This window comes from Siphateles boraxobius, unplaced genomic scaffold (genome assembly GCF_051911475.1).
Source record: "Siphateles boraxobius isolate OS27281-9 unplaced genomic scaffold, OSU_SipBor_1 77, whole genome shotgun sequence".
Classification (NCBI taxonomy): domain Eukaryota; kingdom Metazoa; phylum Chordata; class Actinopteri; order Cypriniformes; family Leuciscidae; genus Siphateles; species Siphateles boraxobius.
This window is the reverse complement of record NW_027509205.1, coordinates 21,295,283-21,309,273: the sequence shown is the minus strand read 5'-3', so window position 1 is coordinate 21,309,273 and position 13,991 is coordinate 21,295,283. Positions and strand designations below refer to the sequence as shown.

General features: G+C 38.0%; 1 protein-coding gene across 4 annotated transcripts in view; it reads right to left on the bottom strand.

Moving 5' to 3' along the window:
• LOC143725553 (uncharacterized) overlaps window positions 1-13,706 on the bottom strand; it is a 37,405-nt gene extending 23,699 nt beyond the window's left edge. For 2 of the 4 annotated variants that reach the window (XM_077218038.1, XM_077218037.1), the window contains exons 1-2: window positions 12,922-12,976; window positions 3,302-3,628 (exon numbers count right to left, since the gene is read on the bottom strand). In XM_077218038.1, coding sequence (XP_077074153.1) covers window positions 3,302-3,628; window positions 12,922-12,955 — 361 coding nt within the window. In that variant the 5' untranslated portion in view covers window positions 12,956-12,976. Of the gene's footprint in view, window positions 1-549; window positions 1,156-3,301; window positions 3,629-12,921; window positions 12,977-13,584 lie in introns of those variants that run through there. The other 2 variants (XR_013198245.1, XM_077218039.1) reach the window with 2 other exon arrangements.
• Window positions 13,707-13,991: the final 285 nt, after the last annotated feature.

Here is a 13,991-nt window from a genome sequence, read left to right as displayed (position 1 = left end):
TTCGCGAGGCCATCAAAATGGCCGCCACGTCCCAGAAAGCAACGCGGCGCCCAAGCCCTATTTGACATTTTTAAATAAACACTGACAAAAAACTATACAAGTTTTAAGTCTGGACGATATGATGATATATATAACATTGATATAAGTGATCACCTGGATTTAGACCTGCCTATATTGTATTTATATAAAGCGTTCACAGGCAAATTTGCTGTAGCCTATGTATTTCCCCCGGTGTCAAAATCAGGCACATAGGCCTATAAATGTCAGGAAACACGATTTCTGGCTGCATGTCAATATCCATGGATCACTGGATCCTTAGTAAGTTGTAAGGAACACTATATTGAGTCCAATCTTTAGTTTAAACTGATAATCGTTTGTTTTACTTGCGTTTTCGCAGTTTCCCCTATTAAATCCAGTCACACAGCAGCTCTTCTGCCACTCAGTCCGGCTGAGGGGGCATGTTCCGGCGGGAAAGTGACGTTAATGCATTCCCTCTATATATTTTTAAGCGTAGATGGCGTGACCGCAGTAATTTAACACATCCTCTGATTCTCTGTGATGCTGGAGAAAACACGGGCTAATGGTGCAATAGGTGGCTCAGTGTGCATGGTCCTATATGATAAGTTTAATGGTTTAATGCACGCACGAGAACATTTTTTTTCCCCCAAAGGTTCTTTATGAGGCTCTGTAATATGGTACTACGAATATTGTAAGAAACCCGACTTGCATTTTTGCCAAAATAAAAAGTGCCCCGTGTTTGATGATCACTAAAGAAACACTAAACAGTTAAACACTTCTGGTATGATTAGTTTATTTGCATTAAATTCTTAATTTTCTATTATAGAAAACTAAATAGGGGCAATATTCTGGAAATGCAAATACTTTTCCATACTCTGTATTCAGTTTTCCTTCTAAATTTATACTTTTCCAAACTGAGTATGAACCCTGATTAGAACCGCATAGCTGATCATATCCATTGATAAAAGAATAAATGTAAGTAAGTAATACTTGCCTTCCTGAGTTTTCAGAAGTAAACGCCCCCCGAGACGACAATAATCAGAGAAATGACTATAACTATCCACTGTAGTTCAGAGGAGCGGGGAGGTTTTGGGCTGGAGGAGGAGTGTGGAGGAGCTGTGGAGGAAACTGATGCTTCTGGAAGATACAACAGGAACAGAGACAATTAGAGGATTATAAACTGCAAATCAAACGACATTTATCACCTTAAAACATTACTGACCAATCCTACTAGCAAATGTTACAATCTGGCAAATTATCTGACAAGCTTTTGTTCTTTTCTAATCAAAGTCAAATGAGGATCTGTTTGAACAGATTCAAACGCAAATAATCTAAGAAATAGTGCAAGGCAAGCAATATTTTTCTCCTTTTTCAAGAAATAATTCTTGAGGACTTCATGCTGTAGGTCAAACAATGCGACACACCTGAGTCTTTACATCATTAAGAACGTCTAAATAGTTTTTAGCTGAGGATTTTGTGAGAAGCATTTGCTTGTTTGGATTCAGTCTCTGCAGTTTTAGGTCAGGTTAATGTGTAAACTTCATTTCTTAAAATACCAACAGTAAAATGCTTTGCAGTGTCATTCCAGCACAAGTAAGAATTTAAGAAGTTCATGAAGCTTAATGAGCAGTTACGCAGGGTTTTATCCTGCACTGACATTTTTTTGTGGGCCACCAAAGCAAATTTTTCTGACACTTAAAAACATACACCCATTTAAAAAAAAAACAAAGCTCATTATAAAACGTTACTAACAAATAATTTATTTAAAACACCTCTGAAATCCATTACACCATTTAGCAAGAGTGGTTAGTAAGATTTAGCCTTAATAGTCTACAGTATTTTCAGGTTAGTTATATAACAATGTGTAGAAAAATTACCCATAAAATCATTAAGTTTAGACTGGAGTGAGGTGAAACCAGAACAAAGCAAGTTGTTGGTACCAGTTAGATCTGATCGACCTCCACACACAGTCTCGGTTCTGGAACCGTACTCCTGGATAGGGGATGGACCCTATTCTTCTCTGGAGTTGCCCAGGGTGTGAGGCGCCGGGCGGGTGTGGGGATACTCACAAGCTCCCGGCTGAGCGCCGCTACGTTGGAGTTTACTCCGGTGAACGAGAGGGTCGCCTCTCTACACCTTCAGGTTGTGGGGGGGGAAAAACTCTGACTGTTGTTTGTGCATATGCATCAAACAGCAGTTCAGAGTATTCGGCCTTCTTGGAGACCCTGAATGGAGTTCTGTATGGAGTCCAGTAGGGGACTCAACGCGCATGTGGGCAATGCTGGAGATAACCTGGAGTGCTGGAGATCACCTTAAGGCGTGATTGGGAGGAACGGCCCCCCTGATCTAAACCCTAGTGGGTGTTTGTTGTTCGACATCTGTGCTAGTCATGAATTGTCTATAATGAATTTGAACATAAGGATGCTCATAAGTGTATGATTGATTTTGTAATCGTTTCATCTGATTTGAGGCCGCATGTTTCGGACACACGGGTGAAGAGAGGGGCGGAGCTATCAATGGATCACCATCTGGTGACAAATTGGGTAAGGGGGTAAGGGGGAAGAATCTAGACAGACCCGGTAAGCCCAAACGGGTAGTGCGGCTGAACTGGGAACGTCTGGAGGAGTCCCCTGTCCGCGACATCTTCAACTCGCACCTCTGGCGGAGCTTTTCTGGCATCTCTGTGGAGGTTGGGGACATTGAACCTAAGTGGATGGTGGCTGGTGTCTCCCTTAGGGATAGGGTGAGAAGCTCAGCCATCCGCGAGGACTCAAGAGTAGACCCGCTGCTCCTTTGCGTCGAAAGGAGCCATTTGTGATGGTTTGGGCATCAGGTAAGGATGCCTCCCTAGAGAAGTCCAGCTGGGAGGAGACCTCGGGGAAGACCAGGACTAGGTGGAGAGATTATATCTCCACACTGGCCTGGGGACGCCTCGGATCCTCCAGTCAAAGCTAGTTAATGTGGCTCGGGAAAGGGAAGTTTGGGGTCCCCTGCTGGAACTGCTGCCCCTGCGACGTGTCCCGACCCCAGATAAGCGGATGAAGATGGACGGATGGATACACCAAAATAATTATCAGGTCTAGTAAAGAAGGATTTTTATCTTACAAAGCTATGAAATCCAGTGGTAAAATCAGCTTTTTTTACAAAAAAAAGAAGAAAAAAGAATAAGAGATCAAGAAAGGACCCAGGAAAAAACCTGTTTTGACCATTAATATTTGTCCCTCTCATAATCTTGATTCTGGTACATTTCAGGCAAACAGATTTATAAAAGTAATATACTCACGGTTTACAACAAGTGTGTCATTCACATAAAACACTTTATTATCAGTGATGACTTGTGCTGTGTAGAGGCCTGAGCTGGAGCTGTTCACTTTCACAAGAGTCAAGGACACATTTCCTCCTTTAACTTGCACATGTTGAGGTGTTTCGATGGGGTCACAGATGGGATCAGCGTCAGGGGAACAGTAATGTGCAAGCAGAAGTTTTCCCTTGCGTTCTCCTTCAAAAATGATTCTCACTTCATCGATTCTCTCCAGTCCAGTTTGGAAGAATATGGAAGCATTTTGTCCCTCCGTTGCCTCCAACTTGGACCCAGCAACGTGCACAGCGCCTGTTTGGAAATAAATAAATAATTTACTATACTTGAATGTATTAAAGGGGTCATGAATCACATGACATATAAAAGGTCGTTTTACTATAGAAATATACTGCATGTTTAACTGACTGTATTTTTCTATGTACATTTCCGAAATGCACTTTCTGTAAAGCTGCTTTGAGACAATGTGTATTGTGAAAAGCGCTATACAAATAAATTTGAATTGAATTGAATGTTTGAGACCACAAAATTCCTCCTCAATACAAAAATAGCATTTGTAATAACCTAGATACTAAAGCGACTTGTTTTGTTCTTGCCGATAAAATGATCGCAAATCAGGTCGCCTGTCCCACTACTCCTCAGTCCAAAAATTTTATTAAGCAATTACTAAGGCTTATTTAGAAAAAGTAAAATAGATTCATAAAAAAAAAAGAAGTTATTTTAAGCAAAGCAATATAGCTAAAATAACACAAAAAGCCCCTATGTGGTTAATCAAACCAAGGCAAATCAAAGAACATGAAACAAAGATACAGGGCTACAACCAGCTTCCTCTCTATAAAAAAAAAAAAAAAAAATTATTGCACGAAAATGGCACCCAAACCGTTACACAGTCTGTAAACCAAAAGCATGAAATGGTAGGCAAATAATGCAATACACAGTAAGCACCTTACAAACTGATACCACAACATCACATAAAGCTCACCACACAAGTTAGGTCAGCACACACCACCAAAATGTCTACGTGTGTGTTCGTCTCCAGTTGTTTTTAAGTTTAGATTAACATGGCATCACTTTAGAAACTAAAGCGTGTCAGGAGAACATACATCTGACATGAAATCTGAGATTAAAAGTGTCCATTTTGAAGCCTTTCACCTAATGAACATGAAAGTGTGAAAAAAGTCAGTTGACTGCATTTTATAACAGCTGTAATGTACTGGCCAGATACAGTAGGCTAATTTGTGGTTTATTTATTATTTCTAGAAATACAGTTTATGGAAATGTTGGTTCTTGCTTTTAAATATATTTCGTACCATAAATAAGTTTACTTTTATAGGCATTACTTAAAATTACTCTGGTTTGTTATTTGTTGTGCATTTAATGGGCTAATTTTTATAATACTGCATTTCTGTTAATGTACAATACTTTGCTTCTCAAGAGTCTGAATAATTGATGGGTCATTTCATGTCAACTCAACTAGAGGTCCCCATCTCAAATTTTTGATTTTATTAATATTTTTTCTGTAGAAAGACAAACATGAATCAAAATGAAAGCCAAAATATTAAATGTCACAGATGTATATTTACGGAGTAATCCCCTGTTTTGTGGAAGTGGGTCAAAATGACAATTTCCCCTAAATTAGAGGAGGGTAAAAATGACTTAAGTAAAACGGCAGCATCATTTTATTTTCACACAGAGATTGGTCGGTCTTTTAGTTAAATATGTTTACTTTAGCAATCTGGGTTTCATCATTTGCCAACAGTGACGGTTCAATATTAGCAAAAAGCATATAAAAAATATATATATGCACTTGTTAGATTTGCATGACAGTATGTTGTCATTTCTATATTAAGAAGAACTAATGATCTATCATGAACTGCATAAGGTTTCTCAATGTCAGTGTATCAGCTGCAATCTTTATAGAACCATAACAGCTGTTTGTCTTTACTAGAATTAGATTATGCAATTATACATTTTTAGACATTTTTTATTACATTTATCTAATGTTTTCTCACTCATTGCGTTTTTAAAATGGGATAATTTTGTTGTTAAGAGTTTACACAACACACGGAAGCTTGCTTTCAATCTTTGAATTAAATTGAAAAAAGTAGCACTAATACAATAGAACAAAAGCCGTAATCAATGCCGTGTCGTAATGATGGCGCTAAGCCGGGATCGTTCGCCAGCGTGAAACGGTTCGTAATGCGCTAGTTTATGATCGAATCAAAGAAAAAAAAATGCACAAGCGTGGTTTCTCGAGAGAAATCGCAGCTCATAAGCAAACTATAGACGCCGCTGGGACATGTCACGTGTCTTTGCTGGTTGTGTGTGTCTGTGTGAACGCACTCTCTTAATTCCGGAAAATCACTGGCAGTGTGAATGAACCAAAGTCAAACGAACCCGGGTCAAATCCCGGGCCACTTTATCCGTGTATTTTCCGGGAATCTTTGTGTGAAAGGGAACTCAAACACTGAGTCAACTCAGCAACAGGAGCCGCTTGTACCAAAGAAACACGCGAAAAAAGAGAGAGACTGACAAACGCCCAGCAACACGTGCCTCCACTCCACAAAGCAGGTTTCCGTAACACAAGCATTTACAAATGCTACACAATATGAAAAGGATTAGTTTTTTTAGTTTTAGACAAGTTATATTTTTCTTTTAAGATGGCAATATTTACAATAATTTATTTTGTTTACAAAAAGAACTATTTTCTACATTTTTAGGAAACTTTCTTTTTACATTAAAACTTAATTACTTTTTTATAAGACGTTTTTATTTCAAGCATTGTATGCTTTGTTTGATTCAATTGTTTGAAATATTTAATAAGTAAGCATTAAAAGCTATCTGTGCGTTTCCTTATTTTAGAATCACAAAGATAGGATTATGCATTTTCATTAAAAAAAATAACCGTGAATATATTTACAGTATACGCCTTGCCAGTGACACATGAGAAAGATTTTTTTTTTAAATAATCGTTCAATAATCGTAATCGAGGTAACTTGTTCGATTAATCGCGATTATGATTTTAGCCAAAATCGTCCAGCCCTATCTGGAGTTATTCCCGATTACAGTTCCACAGGAAGTGACCATATCTCGGGAAGAAAGCCGAGTTTGGGCTCAATACTCCCGGCATAGGGGGCCCACTGGGTGATCCCTCCATTCCCGGAGTCCGGACCCGCAACTCGGCTTGTTTTGCCCGGTCAAAGCTGGACAGGAAGTGGCGGTATCTCGGAGCCGGGCGGTCCCAGGGGCTCAGGACTGTGGGGAATGTAGGATTCCTCTGGGATCTCTCCATGACCGGAATATCAAGCCTTAACTCGGCTTGGCTCCCGAATAATGCCCGGTTATACATAAAGGACTTTAGGATAAAACGGGCTCTCTCATTTGAATAAATGCATCTAAATATAGTTGTAAATTAAGGTAGTAAGTAAAGTATGGTTAAAAGGTTAGTAAGGTAAAAGCACACAAAGAAACACTTTCAGAAAATGTATCAAAGTTTGCAAGTAGAGGGATTCCTCATTGAAACTCATAAGGTGGACTTAAATGGTTACACGGTGAGTAATGGTGAAAAAATACAATGTTTTCCTTTAAAAATGTAAGATGTTTACAAATACATGCATGGAGCTTAAATATACTGTGGACTTAGTCATTTTCATTGTGCCTACATTGAGAAATGTGAAGTTTTTTTCATTCAAGGTTAGCTTGTGTTGGCTATATAGTTTGCATGCATTTTGTGGCACTGTAGCATTTAAGTTGTACCAAAAAAGTTAATTTATGAAAATAATCTTCTCTACAAAACAATTTATGATGCATTTTTGTAAATTAATGTAAAATGAATCATAAAACATGTATTGTTTGCAGTTCACATGTTTAATTATTTTCCAGTCTATCTTTCTGTAAGGCTAATGGTTTGACCAAGAGATTAGCTTTGAACGCAAGATAATAAATCTCATCTTTTCATTTAAAGGAAAATTATATAAAATGATTAAGTACTATTTGTTCATTCACAAAAAACACATTGATCTCTTATTTGATAATATCAATGTAGTTACCAAAGAAATGGCTGAAAATTGCAGAAATGTGCTGATTTCTGAAGGGTACCGAAACACAAGTTTTGGGGTGTGTGTGTGACAGCATGCACATGGCTGGGCCTAACTCAACATTGCCACATGTGATTGGTATGCAATAAAACATGACAGGAAGTAACAAATCGCTGGATTGGTTAGAATAACGAGCAGCGTAAAATATTATTTTCTCTTTTTTTTTATTTGACTTCAGAGTTGAAAGTGGGCTTAAAGGGTACACCTACCCTACATGGGCTATTTATCCTGACTCCTTACAATTAAAGCTATCTTTTGTTGTTTTAACAACTAAATTAATGACAGACACATATGACTGCTGTTACGTTAAGAGCTAGTGCACGGATCTATTACCATTTTCATTATACCGTTACATACGTTATGCTTATTTAAGACATAACCGTCTGTGTTTACAAGGATACTCACCAAGACCAATAAAGCTATATAATCCGCGAAAAATATCTTTTGTTACAAATATTCATATAGTCTATTTAAAGTACTCTATTCAGGAATCTGTTTACAGTAATTGTGAGGTCTGTCCAAGATGTGCCACTAGTGTGAGTTTAACTCATATTCTGACGTTGGTCAAGCTTGCATCAGCTGATCCACGTCTCTACAGGGATACGACGCCTATCACAGCATCCATATTTAAGCTCCTTCAGTATTATCAACAGCTGTCGCGTTACTCAGGAGATCATTACCCTCCTCAGTCCCCAGCTCCTCCTCTCGTCAGTCAGGATTTGGCATTCTGATTCCCATTTGAATCAGACTAATTTATAGGGCTGAAACGATTCCTCGAGTTACTCGAGTTTAGAGCCCGACCGATATATCGGCGGGCCGATATTATCGGCCGATTTTAGGCATTTTCCTAACTATCGGTATCTGCATTTATAATGGCCGATAAATGAATATTTTAAAAAATGCGGTACGGTGATTCATGTAAGGGTGGCGCTGCCAATAAAGCACCTAAAAGCTGTCACAAGAACTGGCAAAAATAATGATTATGAATACAACAAATATAGCAAGGAGACATTTTAATTGTTTATTAATAAACAAGTGTTTTCAGTCAGTGTCAGCCAAAGATGAAGTTGACGATGCTGACTCGCGATCTTCAGTGAGCACGCGCCAGAGAGAAATGCACATTTCATACGATTACATGAGTCTGTCTGTCTTTCGTTTTGAATTGTTCTGTTTAAAAGTAGACATTTCAATATAGATATATTTCAATTCTCAGGTCTATACGTTTCGGTTCATGAGACGAGCTCCAGTTCACCCGCAGGCTACTCCGTGTCGAGATTATCTATCGTCTGCTAAATTTACTTCTTATAAATTAAATCCAGGCAAATGGCTGATGAAACATTGATTAAAATCAAGATACAATTAATACAAAACGAAATTCACTTTGAAACGAAAGGTTTTGTGCTCTCTGTTTGATGTCTATGTGAAAGTTTCAAAGCATTAGTTCCGCTTTCAGAGCGCTCACGTCCGTAGTGCTGAACTGTCGCGTCTGTAACATTGTTTTTTCCTCAAATGAGGACACGAAAATATAAAAAATAAAATAAAATGAATATTTTATGTAGCCTGTGGAGACTGAGAGCCAACCCTTCTTCATCCGGTGGGTAGTAGCCTACTTGTGATTTGCGCAGTGTAATTCACAGAATTGATTTCTCTGCTAAAAGCCTCTGTCACGTATTGTGTGAGCTTGTGACTATTGCAAGCGCGCAGCTGAGAAGTCCTGATTATATTGTCTGCTATATTTAGGCCTTCTTCTTATTTATTAAGGCAATTGGTTGATGAAACATTGATTAAAATGCGTGGCGCGAGCGATCTCCGACAGTAAACTGATTCTGCTTTGTCTAGGGTAAACAGCTGTTGTGACGCGAGCAGTAACGGCCGCGTCCGGTGTAGACACAGTGTTAAAGCTCATTCTGCCTGATAACGCTACGTTACAACATCAAGCAATATTCCAAAAATGTATATAATTATAACACTTTATATAGGGCCATTTTGCATTAAGAGTAGCCTAGTTTCACGTTTAGTACATTTTGCTTACTAATTATTTAAAATAGTATAAAAGTACTGTACATATGTAATTAAAAACGTTTTCATTATGATATTATTCATTTTACTTTAGTAAAAAGATCTGAGTTCTTCCTCCACTGGTAGAGATTAGAGGAATTAAGAGTAAAAATAGAAGATAATAAGGTTTTGTCAGTGACACTTTTTATATATTTATTGATACAAGTTATGACTAAATTAAAAGACAAAGTCGTCGTTAGTGAAGATTATGCAACAGTATTTAGAATATAATATAATATATAACATGCAATGCAAACTAGTTTGGTTACAGCTCAGCTGTATAATTCTCATTCTATCATTCCCCCTGCCTCCATTACATATCTGTGTCACACAAGTGTTTGATTACCACATTTGAGTGATCATTGCAAAACGTGTTTATAAAATATATTTATTCTGTTTATAGCTACTGTGTAAAGTACCCATCAAAAGTTTGTACACACCAATAGGAAAGTGTCCAAACTTTTGACTGGTATACTGTACTATAATACACATAAATAATATTGCTACTGTATTATAATATACACATAAATAATATCGGCCGATATATCGGTATCAGGCTTTTTTTACTCCCTAATATCGGTATCGGCATCGGCCCCCAAAAATCCATATCGGACGGGCTCTACTCGAGTTACTCGATTACAAAAATTCCTCGAGGCAAAAACTCTGCGTCGAAGCCTCGTTAAATTCCTATGACTCGCACTATACGCGCGGCGCAGGGATTTGATTGTTTCCCACGGACCGTTTATTCACACGGACCTGTTCAGGAAGCATATATTTTGAATTTAGTTGGCGCGATGGCGGAGAATAAATATGTAAATAAACGGCAGAAATTGTCTAAAGTGTGGGATCATTACACACTTAATTCACTTAATACACTTAACTCGCTGAAACAAGGTAACGTAGTCTAAGCCTATTGATGTTCGCTGATTTTAATCACATACTGTATTTGTAGCGATGTCGTGATGCGGTTTGACTAGATATGATTTTTAGCTTTGATGACATTTTTAAGTAGTAAACGTAACTATCACGTTCAATTGCAAGAGAGTATAGCCTAAAAAAGAACCCCTTCACACACACACACACACACGCACACACGCCAGTCAGACCAATTGCAGCAATGCATCATATGCTTAAACTTTTATGTAGCCACGCAACAATAATTTCAGCATGCATTCACTGTACACACCGTGATGGAGGAACAAATATTGTATTGCAGTCTTTGCGAGACCTTGTTTGTATTTCACGTCTGCCAAATACAGACAACAACAAAAAATTAAAGTCCCCAGCCTGTTGGTTTTTAATAAAGATTAGGAGTACTCATTTATCAGTTAAAACGCACAGAACAAAAAGTGTGTCAGCTTTTACTGCGTGTTCAACAACAAGTCACGTTCCAGCTCTTCTTCAGCATTAAACTACCAGAATACACAAATATGCTTAGATGCTTAGAGTGGTTATATTATAACATCTTAAAGGAAAATTCACATATGAGATAGCTTTATAACTTGCATACTATATAACTTCTAGTATATAACTTATAACAGCTTTAACTGAAATAGACACAAGTTTAATATAACTATTCTGTTAATAAAACACACACACAAAAACTATCCGATTACTCGATTAATCGATCGATTAAGTGCTAGATTAATCGATTACAAAAAGAATCGATAGCTGCAGCCCTACTAATTTATCAAATTATGGTGTTCAGAAAATTATTGAATTGCATGGATGTGAACAGAACCATACTGCCAATCCAAACTGTAAGCAGATTGTCAGTCATCATTGACAAAATGGTCCTGACAGGAAAAACAAAACAAAAACTTAACATTCAGGCTGATACTTTATGACTCTTACATCTAATTTTAAATGATTATAAACCAAATTTGATAACACGAACCAACAATGTAACATAAAAAAGGTTACATATGTTCACATTTTTAAACTTTAATTGTTTTCTCTAAACTGTTTTTGCTGTGGTCGAATTGAACCAAACAGAAACAATTATTTACTATGCGTTTTATTAATGAGTAAATTATAACAACACAGATTGAACACCCGAGTGACACCTTTGTAATTGTATTAGTATTGGGACAGAATACTTTCCAACATTAAAGGCTTCGCACTAAAACTAGAGGCTTTTGGTTTTCTGCAGAGATCCTCCATGGAGAAAAGTGTCATTAGAATGAGTTCATGTGACTCAGACATTGCAAAGCTGACACTGGAGGGAGAGAACGATTTTGGCAGGTGGTGGGGTTAAAAATTATATTGGTTTTGCGCGTCACTGCATAACTATATGCATATGGTTATAATTTGTTCTTCTTTTTTAAAAGGGACAAAGGTTTCATTCATATATATTCGCTTCTTTTTGAACACGCAGTACCATTTGCATTCATCCAAAAGAGAAAGATATGCAGTAAAGAGAAGAGACCTGATGCACCTGCTGAGAAGTTATCACCTCCATGGTGTTAACTTTTCCAGTTGAGTGAAGTTGACAAATTCACAGATTCGAAATTCCAATAACTCGACAGCTAAACGTTGTTGCTACACAAATGACGCCTCTTTATCGTAGTAACGTAGACAAGCAGCTACAACCTAATTTTCCTCGAAAATTCATTGATCTCTATGCGCAGTCTGAGAGACAGATCCTGAAACTACCGGCGAAAAGACGAGTTAAGTATCACGTGACAAAGGCGCAAGAGCAGGTCTGAACCGAGCTCACTGTATATGTCTGCGCGCGAGCGAGACCGAGTGTGATAGAGTATCAGTAAAATGGCATATAGTAATATATAATTACTATGTAAGAGGCATGAAGTTCCATTAATGGACAACAATAATCAGTAATAGTCATATAATACCATACCAAAAAACAACCAAAACCTCACACACATGCTCCATTCTGTATCTCTCTATATATCATCACAACTTTTAGGGACATACACCAACTCAAGGTTCTGTACCTGTGATGAAGGGTGTGACGAAGGCATGTACTCTCGCGCGCGCGCAGCGCACGCTTCATATCAGAATCTTCAGGGAATTGAAAAACACCGGTCAGCACCCTCACGGCCCGTTTAGGTGCACATCGCTAAATAACATGTTCATAACGCAATGAAAATACGATTCATTTGTCAGCTCTACTCCCTAACCTCATAAAAAGGTCATTTTGTTGCGCGTACACGCGAAGCCAGACATATAACGTTAACAAGCGCCAAATGTCAATGCCCATTCTAGATGGATAGTGAATTAAACAATAACCTTACCCGTTTTCTGAACAAGCGCGCTCAATCAAAGGTTTTTCTGTGAAAGAGGGGAAAAAGCATATTGCTGGACTCGGGCGAGACCAACTACAACATTTGGCGACCAAGTCCGCGTGCTTAAAACAAATCCAAGTTCCAATACAAACAGCACTATTCCCTATGATGTCCACACACCCACCTGTAGCGAAAAAGAGCCAGACTACGGTGATCATCTTTTGTAAAAGGGGGGGAAAAACTTTTTTTTTTAAACCAAATCAGTCCCCAAGTATAATTCCGTGTTGACGCAAACGCGCTGGAAACCTCAAATGTTTATTCAATTCATGTACATGACACGGCACGCCACTACTCTGGTCACTAATGAATAATGAATTTGTTAAACGACGTCAGCCAATAAGATGTAACGCTGGGCCTAGACTCTTTTGCCATGATAAATGGAGGACGTCCATCACAGTAGTGGCGGATATGCACCTCAAGCTGGTTTGTCAACCGCCAGAGGACGTGACATAACAAAAAAAATATTAAAAATTAAAAAATACGTGCTGAGTCAAAACCCCATCCACGCCAACAATAGGATTTTAGTTTATTTTATAGCAACTACCAAAATATTCACAACGAATTCAGCCGACAAATTAATTTAATAGGCAAGTCTAAATTCCGATTTATAAATAATGCTCTCTTAATATTACTTTAAAACGCCATAGTATACTATTTGTTAAACAACGCAATGTGTTTACTATTTGTTAAATATGCGGTATGTTAGTTCAACATAGACAGAGTCATATTTAAGTTAGCCTATATCTAAATAGATTATTACTCTCGGATGCAAGCATATTTTACTTACTTGTGACAGCGAGGGAGTATCGAAAGACCAGTTCATCGTGAGATTCGTGACTGTTCTTGCAAAAAAGGCGCACTTATATCCAGAGATTTGCTTTGTGGAGTGATGACTCATCGTTCTTCACCACACCGTGGTCATTGGATGGTCACGTGATCACGTTTTTTTTTCTGAGTCGACTCCGATTCCAGACTCGCACCGAAGGATTCAATGGAATCGACTCAATTTACTTTAAGTCAAACCAGGGTCGGCATATAAGATTACAAGATACAATACACGAAGCCTAATACCTTTAAAACAACACACCTTAAGGACTGGCCAGTTTAGAGATGACGTTGTTGTTGCCAATACTACCTAATTTTAAAGAGGGAAACTACACGAGAAAGCCATGTTCGAATATTATTTCAGAGTTA